Genomic DNA, 17514 nt, shown 5'->3' with positions numbered 1-17514 from the left:
GCTGCCCTGGGTCCCCTGCTGTCCCTGAGCTGGTCTGTTGCCTCAGATGGAGAGGCTCACCCTGCAGTGAGATCAGTTCTCCAGATGGCCTGGTGGCTGCCCAGAAAGGAGGGCTGAGATGGGAGTTTGGGACTCAACCACCATGTCCACTGTCAGTAGTTTTATCACTTTGTCGATGTTGCTAAATTTCCACTGAACTTTGCATCTTTGCAAATGGAATAAATTCATGTGTATTTCTTTTTAACTTGTGTTTGATACTGATCTCTCTTTAAGGTCAAAGAGAAAGTTAGATAATCTTTTCTCTCTTCCCCTCCACTGCCCTCCCCTCACTTCCTCCCTCCTTGCCTTCTTCCTCCCGTCCCTCCCAAAGTATTTACATAGGTCCCCTACATGCCAGGCATTGTGCTAAACGCTTATAACACTCATGATCTTGTAAACGGATTTCCCAAGACTCCAAAATCAGCTTGGAAGATCTCCAGCATTTCAGAGTTCATGACCCATGAGACTGAAGTTTCCTTGTAATCTCTCTCTCTGAGGTCCAAGGCCCCCACCTTCAGATCTAGCGGGGGGGTGGTGCCTGCAAAGAAGGCCCTTGTCCTTTCTGTTGGTGGCATGGCCTGAATTTGTCAGGTGGGCTCAGTCTGCTGGAGACTGGGCTGTCCTCATGAACATCCGCTTGTGCCTGCCCGTGTTCCTCTTGCCCTTTGGGTTTTCAACATTTCTGGTGACTTACTGTACCTAAAGCTGACAGACCCCAAATTATGCAGGTGTCCTGGAATTTGAAAGACTACAAATTAAATAGACCATTGCTGAAAAGTGAAACATCTGTGTCCACCATTGTTATCTAATTTGGGGAGAAGTAGAATACTAGAAAGTGTTGATCCTATTTTATTTCAAAACAAATATCACTTCTATATACTTGGACTCATTCGAATGAATTTTTTAGCATTATTTAAACATTGTTAGGGACTTCCCTGGTGGCGCAGTGGTTAAATATCTGCCTGCTAATGCAGGGGACACAGGTTCAAGACCTGGTCCGGGAAGATCCCACATGTTGCAGAGCAACTGGGCCCATACACCACAACTACTGAGCCTGCGCTCCAGAGCCCGCGAGCCACAACTACTGAAGCCTGCATGCTTAGAGCCAGTGCTCCGCAACAAGAGAAGCCGTCACAGTGAGAAGCCCATGCACCACAACGAAGAGTAGCCCCCACTCACCGCAAGTAGAGAAAAGCCCACACGCAGCAACGAAGACCCAATGCAGCCAAAAATAAATAAATAAAAAATAGATAAGTTTATATAAAAAAAAAATTGTTAGAGATATATAAATTTCCAATTATTGGGTAATATTTCAGTCTCCTAGTTTCTATTAAGGCAATATCACTTATGCTTTGATAAACCCCATAGCAGTAGTTCTTAAAGGGCCATCCCTGGACCAGCAGCATCAGCACCCCTGGGAACTTGTCAGAAGGTAGATTCTCAGACCCCACATTGGAGCTACTGAGTTAGGAACTCTGGGCCCGGGAGTCAGGCAGACTGCATTTCAGCAAGCCCTCCCGGTGGTTCCGGCCACACTCAAGCTTGTGAAGGACCTAGAGCTGCGTCTCAGAATCACATGTGCGGAAGTAGACACGCAGCGGTCGTCTGCTCTGTGTGTGTGTGTGTCTTTGAGTCAGTGCTCAACGTTCAAAATTGGTTAAATGTTTAATAGTGATTGGACCTCCTTGGCAGCAGGTCTAACCTTCCCAAAGTGCACTTGACAGAAGTGGTGCTTCACTTGTGGTCTTTTGTAGTGCTCCCTTCTTGACCTTGAGGCTCTGCTCCTGAGAATCTCCGTACTGGCAGGCTCAGTCGGGGAAGGGCTTAAAAACCTACGAGGAGTAGAGCACATCTCTGGGTGCTCTTCTGAGGATTTTCTCCACCTGTCAGAAGAAAAAAGGAAAAAGAAAAACATTAATTCAGTTTAAAGTGATAGTAACTGGTATTTGACAGTTAGCCTCCATGAAACATCTCCCATAGTCTTACCAAGATTGATTTCCCAATTTTATTTAGGTCGGGAATAAAACATGGAATCTGTCATGTTGAGAGGCTCTGTAATCTCAGACTATAAATTGGCTCAGCAAACATTTCAATTTCTTGAACCAAAACATTTTATTACAAGGAAGGCAGGGGTGTTTCTCAGCAAACACGTTGGGCCCGTATCTGTTCTCTGGAGGCTCACCCTGAAGAGGGCGGCCTGCACTATAAGCAGGTCCTTGGCAGCCGTGTGAGAGGGAACAGCCAGATGGGGTGGCTGGTCAGTGTGATGATCCGATTCCTGTCTTTCTGCCTCCAGGCACCCTCCCGGTGGCCGAGAGCTTCAGCTTCTGCTTGGTCACTTTGCTGTCTGACGTGGCTTATAGGGACCCTTCCCTCAGGGATAAGGTAAGTGTGCGTTGACTCGGTGTGTGTTTCTGTAAGATCCAAGAGTCCCAAAGTGATGACAGGACAAAAAAAAAAAAAAAAAGTGATTGGATTGTTTATGTTGATTTATTTCATACTGTTAGTAACACACATGAGAAATGTTAAATCCTGCTTGCAGTGCTTAGTCCCCTGCTGACCTCCCGAGTCTTATCTCGTTCAGCTTTCCCAATTGCCCTGTGAGGTGGGCAGCAAAAGGCCACGCGTCCTCCTGCCTCCATGCTGGGGACTGACGTTCATAGGAGAAGATTTTCTGGAAAGCTGGAGCCGTTCCTTCAAGTGCTCCAGTGTTTTTAGTTTTAGTTTATTTTGTTGGAAATGTTACTTAAATGTATTTCATATTTCTCTCCTTTTATTTATTTATTTATTTTTGGCTGCATTGGGTCTTTGTTGCTGCAAGGGGGCTTTCTCTAGTTGCAGCGAGCAGGGGCTACTCTTCATTGTGGTGCGTGGGCTTTTCATTGTGGTGGCTTCTCTTGTTTCGGAGCACGGGCTCTAGGCGCACGGGCTTCAGTAGTTGCAGCACGCGGGCTCAGTAGTTGTGGCTCGTGGACTCTAGAGCGCGGGCTTAGTAGTTGTGGCACACGGGCCTAGTTGCTCCACAGCATGTGGGATCTTTCTGGACCAGGGCTCGGACCCGTGTCCCCTGCTTTGGCAGGCGGATTCTTAACCACTGCGCCACCAGGGAAGCCCCCCTGTATCTTTTTTAATTTTTAAAATCTCTTTACTTACTATCACACTGTAAATTCTGTGTCCCTATTTCTGCCATTATGTTGGTCTCCACCCTTCTTTCTTAGTTTAGGTTCTTTATTTACTTGTGGGTTGGCTAAAGAGGTAACTAGATATGTTAGAATCACATATTATTTAAAAAGCTAACAGGGGGCTTCCCTGGTGGCGCAGTGGTTGAGAATCTGCCTGCCAATGCAGGGGACACGGGTTCGAGCCCTGGTCTGGGAAGTTCCTACATGCCGCGGAGCGACTAGGCCTGTGAACCACAATTGCTGAGCCTGCGCGTCTGGAGCCTGTGCTCCGCAACAAGAGAGGCCGCGATAGTGAGAGGCCCGCGCACCGTGATGAAGAGTGGCCCCCACTTGCCGCAGCTAGAGAAAGCCCTCGCACAGAAACGAAGACCCAACACAGCTATAAATAAATAAATAAATAAAAATAAAAAATTAAAAAAAAAAGCTAACAGGGCTCTTCTACCAGTAACACCTATTGAAATAGGTCACCACAGAGGATGGTGGCATAACTTTAATATGTGAAATGGACAAAACATTGCTTTCCAGGTCCTCACTGTTCCTCATCATTTGACACTAGCAAAACGTGAGCAGTTTGGTGATGAACAAGTCACCTCAGACCAACTTCATTTTTCTGCCTGGATTCCCCAAGACTGGAAGCGGGGGAAGTGAGAGGGACTCGGTCTGGGTGCTCTTCATCAGGGCCTGGACCACGCCTCTCCTGACATCCTTGGTCAGCAGTGTAGCCGAGGGCAGGGTTTGCAGAGCCACCTGAAGGACCACCCCAGGGGCACCCGGCAGGAGTCTCTGGTTGCCTGCCCCCTGCGGTGGAAGCTGAACAGCTAGGACCAGCCAGGACCGAGGATGAAAATCCTGAAAGCAAGTCAGTCTTGTCTGTAGACGATTTGGATGCCAAGCTGGGAATCGAGGACCCTCACGGTGAACTAAAGCTTATGCCCTGAGCTTTTGTGGGGCTCAGTGACAGGCAAAAAAATAACAGCCCTGCGGGTGGAGGGGCACAGCTTGAGGCAGCATGTGTGAGAGACACTTAAGGATTTCATTTCTCTGTGAGTTCATGGAGCCAGCAGTGTGAAGGGCTGCTGGAAAGCCAGTGTCATGTCCACAGACGTCTGGGGTCCGTGCTGAGTCTGGTGATTACTCGGAGATCCCCAGCATCCCTGGAATAGTAGTGTGTTTTGTCTGAACACTGCAGTTGGAGATGGCTTCTTACACACTGAGCTACAGTGAAGTCAGGCAGGCCGTCAGCAAGGACTTGAATCATAAGGAATGGATGGAAAGAACCAGGGGTGTTGAGCTGTGAAGAGAGATTGAGGGCCTGTCACCTGTTTCCAGAGTTAGGCCTGTGGACCAGCCAGAGAGGGAGGGTTCTGTCCGCAGAAGGTCTGTTGCCTGACCCCTCGGCAGAGCTTCCGTGCAGGGGGTTATGGATCAGGTATGAGGTTGGACAAGAGAATGTCTAAAGCTTCCTCTAGTTCTGAATTAATTTTGTGATATTTATCTGATTTTGTTTATAAGTTTGTGTGTTATGTTTCCTTGGCTATTCCAGATTTTAGAGGCGCTTTTGCAGGTTTTGCATGTCCTTTTGGGAATGTGCCAGGCCTTGGAGATTCAAGAGAAAGGTATGTTTTTCTTTTTATTGTTTGTGATTTTCCTTCCCCTTGCTTTTCCCAGTCTTTAGATTTTCTGTTCTTTGCAACCAGTGTATCTGGTGGACGTGACCTTTGCTGCATGTTAGCTGAGAGGCCGTGTGGGGTCGTGAGCACAGCTCTGCTGCCTGAATGCTGGGCCACTTCCCCCTCTGGGGCTCGGTTTCCTCACCTGTAACATGTCTGAAGGTCATTTTTCCTCTGGTGTGAGGCTACCAATCTGCTCCCAGAAGGACTAAATGCCCTGATTAAGTCCTGTGAGGGAGCCTGCTCAGGTGACGTGGCTGAGGGACTGATTTGGAGGTGCTGTGCGTGGTTAAGACCTCCCGCCCACGGGCCGTGTCTGCAGCCGTGGTTGAGGATGGATGGAAAATACTGCCGGTCAGCGCCTGGGCTTGCCCCTGTTGCCATGGCTAGTTCTGGCCCTTGGTCTTGCTGGTGGGGGGCCCTGAGATGGGTGGCCCCAGGTCCCCGGGCGGTGCCGCCACGGCTTCCCTCTGCCTTCCAGAATACCTCTGCAAGTACGCAGTCCCGTGCCTCATAGGAATCTCCCGCGCATTTGGGCGTTACAGCAACACGGAAGAGTCCCTCCTGTCCAGGCTCTTCCCCAGAGTCCCTCCTCATTCCCTCCACGTCCCCGAGGAGCTGGAAGGTGTGCGGAGGCGGTCCTTCAACGACTTCCGCTCCATCCTCCCCAGCAACCTGCTGGCGGTGTGTCAGGAGGGCACCCTGAAGAGGAAGGCCAGCAGCGTGTCCAGCATCTCGCAGGTGGGGCCATGCACCCAGGCGGACAGGGGACGGGGGCTTGTTAGGTGCCCACTTGCGTGTAGTTTGAGGGAACTTGGGGAACGTGAAAGGTTCTCATTAGAGTTCTCTTTAATACAAAGGTTCCCTTGTCCTTTTTAAGATTTATAAGTGAGTCATCTCCTGGGAGGGGAAGTGTTTGGGCGCCAGCTCTTTTCTGAGCGCAAGACAGTTGGTGCCTGTAGAGAATATGTAATTGACTCATGGAGAAAGACAGGGACACGAAACACTGAGAATAATCTGGCTCAGTCATCGGGTGTAGAATATATGGCTAGACACAAGAATTTAGAATTACAGTAGAGAACCTGTAGCCAGGGTGGGCTTCAACGAGGAGGTGGGGCTGAACCAGGGCCCTGGCCAGCAGAGGGAGCCTTGTCTGAGACGGATCTGACTGAGGTCTGACTGACCTTTCTTACCTGTGCGTGTGGTTGTGTGTTTCAGGTCAGCCCTGAACGAGGGGTGCCCCCTCCCAGCTCCCCTGGAGGATCCACCTTTCACTACTTCGAAGGTGGGCTTCGCCTTTCTGCTGACCGAGCCCCCAGGGGGGAGGTCCACAGGGCCTTCCTGTGCTGTGAGGATGCTAACACAGACACTGCTGTTGTGCATCTTGAGTGTCAAGCTTTTAGAAAGCATTTATTTTCTATTTTTGATTAAACTTCTTAAACTTGAATCTAAAAATATTTCAAACATAGAGAAAAGTGCAGACAATACTATACAGGACCCCAAATGCCTGCCATCTGAATCTTAGTACATTAACCTGTGAAAGCACTGCTTTTCAGGTGGAAATACTAATGGTGGGTCCTTCTCTTGTTTCTTGTTGTTTAAGGTCATTAAGCGCATGGATAATGTTAAAGAACATTGTAATGAGACTGCGTGTAGTACCTTATGTTTAATGAGTAATACTTTCTTTAGAGCTTTGCTGTTCACAAAGGACTTTCAGGTAATTTACTGAATTTGATTCGTGTGACAGCTCTGTGCAGTGTCAGACACTTGTTACAATAGCCTTCACCTTCTCCTCGAGGGAAGTAAGATGCAGATTGTGGGGAGGAAGTGGGGAAACAAGACCTCCACGCCTCATGGCGCTGTCCGTTCCATTGTCAGTGACACCCCTGCATAAATCCCAAATCTTACACCTGTGGTCCCTGCAGCTCCGCCTTTTGCCTCCTTTTGTGTCCACCACGCACTGGGTCAGCCATGCAGGACGTCATCCTCATGTCGTGGTGTGTGTCCGGGACACAGACTTCTTGCCTTCTTTTATGACTATCATTATTTTTACAATAAACTGGTATGTCCTTAAGGTGAACGACATGATGGTTTGATATACATAAATGTGGTGAGGTGGTTACTGCAGTCAAGCCGTTAACTGTACATCTCCTCACATAGTCACCATTGTGTGTGTGCGTGTGTGGTTAGAGCACCTCCTCTCTCAGCACATTTCTAGCATCCAACATGGTGTAATTAGCTCTCTGGACTCAGCCCGCATAACCATCATCTCCGCATTTCCCCACCTCCCACCCCTGGTCACCACACTCTCTGCTCCCATGTCTTTGAGTTTTTTAGATTCCACGTATAAGTGAGATTGTGCAGTTTTTTTCTTTCTGTGGCTGGCTTACTTCACTCAGCATAATGCCCTCCAGGAATATTATTCAGCCTTAGGAAAGGAGATCCTGCCATTTGTGACAACGTGGATGAACCTGGATGTGATGCTGAGTGAGATAAGCCGGTCACACGGGTGCATATATAATGGAAAATACATGGAGCATGTGTGTTCGTGCACATTGTATATACACATGTTTTATGTAGTTTTCACACACATTTCATGCACACACACACACCCTCTTCCCACCTTCTTCCCACCTGCTCCCTTTAATCTGGCCTCACCCCACCCCCTGTCCAGCCACCTCTGTGGCTTCACCGCGTTGGCCTCCAGCGTCTCAGCTCCTCTCAGTATTGTCGCCCCCCCACCTCTGTTGTAAGCTGCCTCCCGCTGTCATGGCTCTTAACCTGTAAAAAGGTGTAATTCTTTTTTTGTTGTTGTTCTCACATGTCTGGGTGGAAAATATTAGGACATGATTCTACCTAAGCTTTGACCTGAAACACCCCAGTGAGAGGCAACCCTCCCCAAGGATTTGCAATCCAGCTTTTACTTCTTTTTTTAATTGAAAAATAGTTGATTTATAATGTTGCATTAGTTTCTGATATATAACACAGTGATTCAGTTATACATATATATTATATTCTTCTTCAGATTCTTTTCCATTATGGTTTATTACAGGATATTGACTATAGTTCCCTGTGTTATTCAGTAAGACCTTGTTGTTTACCTATTTTATATAGAGTAATTTGTATCTGCTACTCCCAAATTCCTAATTTATCCCTCCCCCACCCCCTTTCCCCTTTAGTAACCGTAAGCTTGTTTTCTATGTCTGTGAGTCTGTTTCTGGTTTGTGAATAAGTTCATTTGTATCATTTTTTTTTAGATTCCACATATAAGTGGTATCATAACGATATTTGTCTTTCTCTGTCTGACTTAATTCACTTAGTATGATGATCTCTAGGTCCATCCATGTTGCTGCAAATGGCATTATTTCATTCTTTTTTATGTCTGAGTAGTATTCCATTGTATGTATACATACCACATCTTCTTTATCCATTCATCTGTCAATGGACATTTAGGTTGTTTCCATGTCTTGCCTATTGTGAATAGTGCTGCTATGAACGTTGGGGTGCATGTATCTTTTTGTATTAGAATTTTCTCTGGATGTATGCCCAGGAGTGGGATTGCTGAATCATATCAGGCTTTACTTCTTAATTAAAACATGGAATTTGAGTATAAACAAAAGCAAAATCGATACCGTTGTTGGTTCTTGAGGGAGTATCTGGGTTGCATGCTCCCGCGACTGACTTTCTGGTTTTGCCCCATCAGCCTCTTACTTACCTGATGGGAGTGCCCCGGAGCCCGACTACTACTTCTCCACCATCAGCTCCAGCTTCTCCGTTTCTCCTCTTTTCAATGGCATCACTTACAAGGAGTTCAGTATTCCCCTGGAGATGCTCCGGGAACTCATAAACCTGGTAAGCATAGCCTTGATGGATAGATGGACCACGGGTGTATCAACCAGTGGAATTGCTAGTTGTGTCAGCCTATATTTCACAGCACAGCTTGGTAGTCACAGTTTTCAGATTAAAGAGGGAAGGAGGGTCACATCCTTGGAGTTGCTGTGCGGCACGTTCTCATTTGTCCCTGCAGCCGCCACATGGGGCGCGGCCACGCGTCCCCTTGTTAGAGGTGAGGAAGTTGGTGTTAAGTACCTTAAGGGCTAAGGGCAGGGCCCAGGCTCAGGCGGTGGTCCTACCCCAAGCCCACTTGCTCTTACACTTGACCCAGCTCAGGGGCTGCTCTGTTTGGATTAATACAGAGCTAATGTTTCCTGTCTGGGGACCTTTGTGTGACCTTTGCAGTCGCGTCAGAGATGCCGTTGTCTGAGTCCTGGAGTGGCTGGGCCTGTGACCCACCCTTGAAATTGCCGTGCTCGTACTGGGGTGCTGCATGGTGGGTTCGGGTGGGCCAGAACAGACTCCAAAGACAGGGCTTTCTGCTTTGGAACGAATGAGAGAGAAGAAGAAGGTCGGGGTGAGGCAGGGGCCGGGGGCGTGGCTCTTGCCTGTGAGGAGTGTGAACAGAAATGGCCCAGAGATGGTGGCTTTGGGTGGAGAAGCAAGAAGATGGCCCAGTGTCAGCGGGCAGGGTGGAGCCAGGGTGAGCTGCTCAGTAGCCGGCTGTCCTGAGACCCCCCCCACCCCGAGCTGGCCACGCTGTCAGTGTCCCGACAGGATAGCAGCTCTTTACGGTCATGTCAAGAGATTCCAGTTGAAGGCTGGATGTCTTGGGTCGTTCAGGGGAATTTGTTTTTCAGTATATTTTAACTTTCAAGGTTAGGTTTTCTTCTAAACCATTTTTAAATTTCTTCTCCTGACATGTCATTTATCATTATCCATATGTTTTAAAAATAACCTTAAAGCACTGTAATGTGGTGGCAGTTTTCTCAGGCGGTTCTCGGTCGGCAGAACAGTTCTTCCTGTCCCGAGCACTGGTACAGAGTGGGGCCGGGGTGGGGGTGGCCAGTGCTCCTGTGAGGAATTCGCAGTGTGCGCTGTAGCACCCGGAAAAGCCAGCGCCCTGGCCCGGGAAGGGGCGTCGCTGGCGCTTGGGGACCGGCTGTGACGGGGGTCTACCACGTCCGGGAGGGGCCTCGGGGGGGAAAAGTCAGTCTTGCCTGGAGTCTCAGTGCTTTCGCTTCATGGAAATGGAAACCTCATGTCCCCAGATTTGAGGGAGTTGGTTCCTTTTCTGTTTTTATTTCATTCCCATCTATGGTAAGAAAGAAGTTCTAGGCGATGGCAGGATTAGGGACATTTTGTGTGTGTATTGGAGCCTTGGGGCTCCAGTGATGTGCTCATTGTTGACCTCTTATTTCCATCCGTTTTTCACCGTGAGCTTGTGATGTGGTTTCATCCGTCAGCACGATTTGTTCTGCAGTGGAATGAGCTGGCACTCCTGTCTCCCCCCGTGTGTGCCAGGTGCTCACGAGGTCTCGTTTCCCTTGCAGGTGAAGAAGATCGTTGAGGAGCCTGTTCTCAAGTCCCTGGACGCAGTCGTAGCCAGCGTGACAGAGGTACGTCCCTCTGAGGGCATCACGCCGAGATCACCTGCCGGGCACACCTGTGCGGGGGGAGTGGGGAGGGTTTGCAGTGGGTGGGGTGGGGCCACTGGAGTGAGTGAGAGGCTCGCCCTGAGACTTCAGCGTACGTTCCAGTGACGACAGCACACCTGCCGCCCAAGGGCTCGCCCTGTGCCTGGCTCCTTTAGATGTGTCCCCTACCGGTGCCCCGTCCTGGCCCCTGAGCAGCGGTCAGGGTCTCTACTTCACAGGTGAAAGCAGAGGTTCGGGGAGGACTAACTGGTGCCCGCGTCCCATGGTCAGCATGGGAGCTGGATTGCGGCCTGGGCACCGACTCTGCTCCATTGTGGTCCTTGCCCCCACGGTGCCTGCAGAGCCACTGCCAAGGCTCGGTACACACCCCTCATCAGTCCAGGCACTGCAAGCCCTGGCTTGTGAGTGTGAGGGGTGTGTACTCAGGCATCTTCTGTCCTTAGCATGTTCAGAACCAAGGCCCACAGCTTTATTTATAAAATCATTAAATGTCACTGCTGGGAGACCTCAAAGTCCCTGGGAACATTTGGGTCAGCCCCCTTTTGTCAGGGTCCAGAGAGATCACCGATTTCCAGGCTGATGACTGCTGTGGCCATGTGCTGGGCTCAGATTCCTTGTTAAGCCTGGCGTTCTTTCTCTCATCCGATTATAAGACATGCAGCGCCTGGCACCACCGGGCTCAGTTATGAAGTGGGAAGGGAACCACCAGGGACCTCCCTGTGCTGCAGGCTGCAGCTCCTGCCCTGCATGCGCTCCACCCCGCTGTCTGTGGGCATTAGGTGTGTGGCCGGTCACTTGCCAGCTGGTCCGCAGCCCTCCTGCCCGTGGGCCTGAGCTCTCACTGTGCTTGCTCTCAGAGGTGTCCTGGTGTCCTTTGTCGGTGTGGGGTCGTGTGACCCTGGGCAGACCAGGAGGCCAGGACCAGAGCTAGGCTGGCAGGCACAGCAGCCAGACGTGTTGGGCCCGAGTGCCGTCGTGGTGAAGAGGTGGCTTGGATCCTGAGGGGAGAGGAATGCCAGGAGCATGGGGCTCTGGGGCTCTGGGGCCCTTCTCCCCTGGAACAGAGCAGTTTCTCATATTTTGTTTCATAATTTGGACTTTAGTGTAAATGTCCATTTGAAGAAATAGTTTTGTGGCTAAAAAAAAGCTCGAACCCGAGTCACTGCAGGATAATCCTCTTCCTCATCCACCTTCACTGGCAGTGACCGTGCTTATTATGTGCCAGATGTGACTCCCTCTCCTTGAACCCACGGCACACCTGCTCTCAGCCGGGGAGACAGAGGCTGGCAGGGCCTTCATCACACAGCTCTGGGGCCCTGGGGCCGGGCTGCACCGCCCGGGTTCCTCCCTCCTGGCTCTGGGGTGGGACCTCTGGTCACCTTAACCTCAGCCAGTGTCACGTCTGCCCCGCAGGGAGTTATAAGGACTGTGCCTGTAGGGCCATTCACGCAGCGCCCTCTGATGACACCGGTGCCCATGGGACACGGCCTCCACCAGCCTCGCCCTGCAGGCCCCTTCCAGCTGTGGATTTGCCTCCGCATCCGCCTTACCCGCGCTTACCTGTGTCAGAATTTTTGTAAATCGTGCCTTTCCATTGCACTAGACTGAATATGCAGAGAAATTAACAGCATCTTACTCAACTCACTAGACCTCGGATGAATTTTTTTCCCCAGAAGAAAACTAGCGTCACATTTTAGATGAGATTGCTAAAGAAAATTTAAAGTGAATTTTAATTACAAAACGTAGGCTGAATCCGAAGGTGCCCCAGCTGTCGTGTCTATCACTGAGGGGGACAGGGTGCAATGTGGTCTTGTGGCCCCATGGCTCCTGCACCCCCACTCTCCTTGTTCAAAGATGCCCGGAGAGGGTGAGCCCTCAGTGAGAGAAGGTGGTCCGTCCTCCAGGGGCCCGGGGCTGCTTCCCGCAGGCGTCTCTGGGCAGTGTGAGCGTAGGAGGGAGGAGGGAGTCACCGCAGTGACCGGTGGTGCCAGTCACGCGTCCCATGCCTCTACCCGCAGGCCAACCCCAGCGCCGACCTCTACTACAGCACGTTCAGCGACCCCCTCTACGTGGCCACATTCAAGATGCTGCGGGACACTCTGTACTACATGAAAGGTGAGCGTGGGGTCCTGCCCTTGTGCCAGGGCTGCTTCACAGCGTCCGCAAGGAACGTGGACACGTTCCCAGGAGAAGCAGGCGATGAGGGACATGCACCTGTCGTCCTGCCCCCAGTGCTGCCAGCAGCGCAGCCTCTTTGGTGGGTGTGTCTCCTCGGCTGATGTCTGACACGGATGTGTGGGGTCATCCTGATCCCCTGGTCAGGCATACAGTTTAATGTGTCTGCGTTACATGTTTCAAAACATTAAAAAAATGAGAAAACGAGGCAGTTGTGATCTTACAACTCAGAATAATTTGTAAGTAGCAGAGCTCACACACAGAGTTAGCAGTTCCTTCCAGGCTCTCTTGTGTGTTTTAAACACAGTTTTCCTAGGCTCTTCCCTTAAGTTGCTGAATGTGCTTCATAAACAAGAGCTTTGATGACCACATGGTGTCCTGTGGGTGTCCCATAATCTCCTTAGCTGTTTTCCTGATCTGATTCCAAGTGCTCCTGAGACCTGAGCCTGGTTGGGGCCACCATGAGGGCTAGGTTCCCGAAAAGCGGCAGGTGCTGGCTGCTCGGCCTGACCCCGGAGCCTGCAGCCTCCCCTAGCCAGGCTGCTGCTGGTTTTCTCGGCCAGTCTGCCCTGTGCCTGTGCCGTCTCTCGGGTCTCCTGCCCTGTCCAGGCCCGAGGACGAGAGCTGGGAGAGGCTGCAGACTGGGTGCCTTCCTGTGCAGGGGGTCCTCCTCGGGCTGCATCCAGCTTTCCCACATCTGATAACTGACGCCCTTTTTAGAAAGTATCACAGGAGTACTTTTCGTTAATCGGACCAGTTCTGGTGATGGCACTCCCCAGGTTGTGTCTCGTGTTCAGGTTTGAGTGTATTGACAGCTTAAAACAAAGCATGGCTCGCATTTCGCTGGAAGGTGACCATTCCGAGTGTCAGGTAGCATGTGTGCAGGGCTGGCGTGCGTGCCCGTCCCGGCTCGCCCCAGGCGGCCTTCCTGGAAGCATGGTAGCCAGCAGCAGCGCCCTCTCCCTGGGTATCTGTCGCAAGGGGAAGACCAAGGCTGCTCACAGCCTGAATCTGTGCCCGCTCTCCCTCCTGCAGACCTACCCACCTCCTTTGTGAAGGAGGTCCATGACTTCGTGCTGGAGCAGTTCAACACCAGCCAGGGGGAGCTCCAGAAGATCCTGCACGACGTGGACCGGACCCACAGTGAGCTGAGCCCCCTGAAGCTGCGCTGCCAGGCCAGTGCCGCCTGCGTGGACCTCATGGTGTGGGCTGTGAAGGACGAGCAGGGTGGGTTCCCCGTGCCACCGCCTGGCGCGTCCTCTGCTTACGAGGAGAGGAGGGGGCTCAGGACGGGAGATGGTGCTGGTCCAGGAAGGTGGGGGTTCGGGGGGAGCCACGCTCAGGACACGGGACAGGGTGGGGGCTGGCAGTGGAGGGATAGGCCACCCCGCAGGATGGTGTCATCACAGCAGCAGGAAAGGAGCAGGGACGCCCACCTCCGACACTTCGTGGTGGAGCCGCTTCTCAGAGTTAGTGAGCCCGGGGTTTAGTCACGTTCTATTATGACTGGTGAAGGAGTCTTTGTGACCACTGGCCTTTGCTAAAGGTCCGTACCCTCCTCTGTTCTGAACTTAGGTGCAGAGAATCTGTGCATCAAGCTGTCTGAGAAGCTGCAGTCCAAGACATCCAGCAAGGTCATCATTGCTCACCTGCCCTTGCTCATCTGCTGTCTGCAGGTCAGTCTCACGGGCCCCGGTGGGGGTGGTTGGGGGCGCAGTGCTGACGCCCGTCAGCAGGGCCTTCTTGCCATGGCCAGGCTGTGGCGGGCACCAGCAGTGAGGTCTGAGCTGCTGCCTCTAGGAACTTGAACTAGAGTCTGCTGTGGACAAGTTCAGTGCTGGGAGACCGCTGCTGACGGCCAGCAGGCTTTCTGCAAGTGGGGTTCAGGCACAGCCAAGTCCTGCGTTGTGGAGGCTGCCCTGCATCTGCCGGGCGTTCCCAAGGCCTCGGACGCCAGCCTGCTGTGCCGAGACTCTGACCTTGTCCCAACCCCACTGACTTCACGTCTGCCGTTGTGTAAAAGTAATGCTTGGTGCCCTTTCTCCCCTAAGGTTCTTCCAAAAGAGATGGACACACTCTAACAGTGAATCTCGCCTTTGGGTGGAGAGAGTCCCGACCACCCCCTTTCTGTCTTTGTGCCCCATGGCCGGGTGGCCCTTGGAAGTCTGATTGACTTGGTGTCTGAGGGGGTGGGCACCTCCCCCGCGGCCCCTGATGGCCCGCTGTGCGTTGCAGGGCCTGGGCCGCCTGTGCGAGAGGTTCCCGGTGGTGGTGCACTCGGTGACGCCATCCCTGCGGGACTTTCTGGTGGTCCCGTCCCCCGTGCTGGTGAAGCTGTACAAGTGCCACAGTCAGTACCACACAGGTAACTGGCCGAGAGGCCACCATCCCTGGGCTGCTCCTCCACCTTTTCCCCACAAGGCTTCCCCTGCACAACCCCCTGGGGTGCCAAGCCTCCCTCCCGCTGCCACTGCCCCAGGCCCCACTCCAGGCCTGCTCTTTTTGGCACCTGCTCTCTCTAGGGCATCCTGCAGTGTGCGTCCCATGTCCCGACGCCAGGCCTGGAGCTCCGTCCCCTCCCCTGCCACAGGCCCAGAGCACGTCTGGTGACCGATGTTAATTAAGTACCCTGCTGCGCGCTCAGGCGCTGAAGTGGTATCACCATGCTGCCCCCAGTCCCACCAAGGTGGGCGTTTTGTCCTCTCCCTTCAGGTGGAGAGACTCTGAGGGCCCTGCTCTCACGCTTGCCCACCCTTCCCGCCTTCCTACGCGTGAGCTGGATTCCCTCAGGCCATGCCCTTGCCTTTCTGCTGGGGCTGAGCTCCTAGGGGCCAGGACTTCTGAATCATTTCTTAAGACGTTGCTGTTTTATGTATTCATTGCTTTGTAACCTAAGTGTGCTTCCTTGATTTAAACATTTGTTTCATCCTTTCTGTTCTCCGACACTTTTGATTCTGAAATGCTTGGTGAAGTCTTTGTAAAGTGATTGCTTTTATAGCTAAAGATGATTACATTTGATTTTGGTTTTGAATTTCAAACACGGGTATGGAAAGTGACAGGCATAACCAGATACATATTTGAATTTTTACTTCCAGTTGCTGGCAATGATATAAAAATCAGCGTAACCAACGAGCATTCCGAGTCGACCCTGAACGTGGCGTCGGGGAAGAAGAGCCAGCCGTCCATGTACGAGCAGCTGCGGGACATTGCCATTGACAACGTCTGCAGGTGGGTGGCCTCGGGGGGTTGGGGAGACCGCGGGGCGGGGTGTCAGGCAGAGCCAGAGACGTTATTGCTCAGGGAAGCTTCTAAACCTGCACTGGATCCGAAAAGGGAGATTGCTACATGTTAAAGAAAAAAAAAAATTTCCTGCCTTTCTTTTCCTGATCATAAACGTAATAAAAAACAGAGAAAACCTGTGATGTGTAGAAAAGTAAATAGAAAAGAATTATCCCTTAGCCCATCATCCAGAGAGATGACATGTGGTCCTGTGTCATCTTGTTTTCCGTGTGATTTTTGGTATAAATGAGAGGTTTTATGTGCCCTAGTGTCCCTTCAACACCAGCTCCATCTGTGTGAACTCTTGCTGTCCACACTTGGGGACCAGATACATTCTGATTTGCAGGAGATGTACCTCTCCTTGTCTGAGTCCTGGCACCTCGCTCTCGGGGCCATGGGGCTGGAGCCCAGCTACTCTGTCAGACTGTCTTCTCTGACTTTGTGGCCTGGGAGCCAAATGTGTGGGGAGCGAGAGATGCCTGTAAGATTTCATGCTCCTCAGGGCTGTTAGGTTTCCCCTTCTCTAGAGCATAAGCATTTCTCCATATTATTAAAACCTTGATATGTAATTTTAACATTCCCTCAGCCACTGTGGGACCATCTGTCTTTCGAATCAGCTATTGGGACTTTTGTTGAGAAACAGGGAATTTTAAATTGGAATTGGCATGAGTATGACACCCTGAAGGAGACCATTCTGGGCAAGATAATGAAGTTACTATTTTTAACTGAGATGCTTGTCAAGAGGTGAAATCTACAGCTGTTCTTTGAATTCATTCTGTGTAATGATGTTCATTCAGATTTCTGGGGAAAGAGTATTCAGAGCGGGTCTTTAAACCTTGCAGACCCGAGACAGGAAAAACTCAACCAAAATCAAACACAAAATGCTCATCTGGTTATTCTGATGCCTCATTCTGCTTGGCCTCCTCGCTCAGGTGCCTGAAGGCTGGCTTGACTGTGGACGCAGTGATCGTGGAGGCCTTCCTGGCCAGCCTCTCCAACCGGCTCTATATCTCCCAGGAGAGCGACAAGTACGTCCTGTCCTGTCCCGGGGGTTGGGGGCGGGGGCAGCCGGTCCTGTGCAGGCTCATGGGGCCACTGGCATTCGCGCGTCTGTGCCGCTTTCTGGCACGGAATGGCGTCGGGCATTGAGTCTGTCCCCCGATGTCTGCTGAAGCCCACCTTGGAACGTCCACCCTGGACACTGGGGGAAAAGACCTCTGTCTTCCCGCCTGGTGCTGGTGATTGCAGATCCCAGGCTGTCACTGTCAGATGGACGCTTCCTCTGAGAGACTGATGACCCTGGGGTCCAGGTCCTGGCTTCCGGCTTCATTTCCCTGCTGCGTGCTGGAGCACCATTCCCAGGGCACGTCTGTCCTTCCCTCCCGTAGGGATGCTCACCTGATTCCGGACCACACCATCCGAGCCTTGGGCCACATCGCAGTGGCCCTGAGGGACACCCCAAAGGTCATGGAGCCGATCCTGCAGATCCTACAGCAGAAGTTCTGCCAGCCCCCCTCCCCCCTTGACGTGCTCATCATCGACCAGCTTGGCTGCCTGGTCATCACCGGAAACGTAAGCACGGCCGGGAACCCACTCTCCCTGGGCACGCTTCGGGAAACTCCTTGATTCCCAGGAACGTAAAAATACAGATTAAACTTACCCTGCAGAAGAGTTAAA

At 51.7% G+C, this 17514-nt stretch overlaps 1 protein-coding gene across 9 annotated transcripts in view; it reads left to right on the top strand.

Annotated features, from left to right (window-relative positions):
- Positions 1 to 17514, top strand: part of PI4KA (phosphatidylinositol 4-kinase alpha) — a 98084-nt gene that overhangs the window by 27704 nt on the left and 52866 nt on the right. For all 9 annotated transcript variants that reach the window (XR_005016147.1, XR_005016146.1, XR_005016148.1 and 6 more), the window contains 13 exons: positions 2336 to 2424; positions 4765 to 4837; positions 5373 to 5632; positions 6110 to 6176; positions 8595 to 8743; positions 10279 to 10344; positions 12402 to 12498; positions 13594 to 13785; positions 14134 to 14234; positions 14794 to 14923; positions 15654 to 15786; positions 16770 to 16865; positions 17226 to 17409. Coding sequence is in view for 6 of the 9 variants with exons in the window: in XM_036822837.1 (XP_036678732.1) it covers positions 2336 to 2424; positions 4765 to 4837; positions 5373 to 5632; positions 6110 to 6176; positions 8595 to 8743; positions 10279 to 10344; positions 12402 to 12498; positions 13594 to 13785; positions 14134 to 14234; positions 14794 to 14923; positions 15654 to 15786; positions 16770 to 16865; positions 17226 to 17409 (1637 nt within the window). In the remaining 3 variants the exon portion in view is untranslated. The remainder of the gene's footprint in view (positions 1 to 2335; positions 2425 to 4764; positions 4838 to 5372; positions 5633 to 6109; positions 6177 to 8594; positions 8744 to 10278; positions 10345 to 12401; positions 12499 to 13593; positions 13786 to 14133; positions 14235 to 14793; positions 14924 to 15653; positions 15787 to 16769; positions 16866 to 17225; positions 17410 to 17514) is intronic.

The sequence above is a fragment of the Balaenoptera musculus genome, chromosome 14, assembly GCF_009873245.2.
Source record: "Balaenoptera musculus isolate JJ_BM4_2016_0621 chromosome 14, mBalMus1.pri.v3, whole genome shotgun sequence".
Taxonomy (NCBI): domain Eukaryota; kingdom Metazoa; phylum Chordata; class Mammalia; order Artiodactyla; family Balaenopteridae; genus Balaenoptera; species Balaenoptera musculus.
This window is presented reverse-complemented; position numbering and strand designations above follow the sequence as displayed.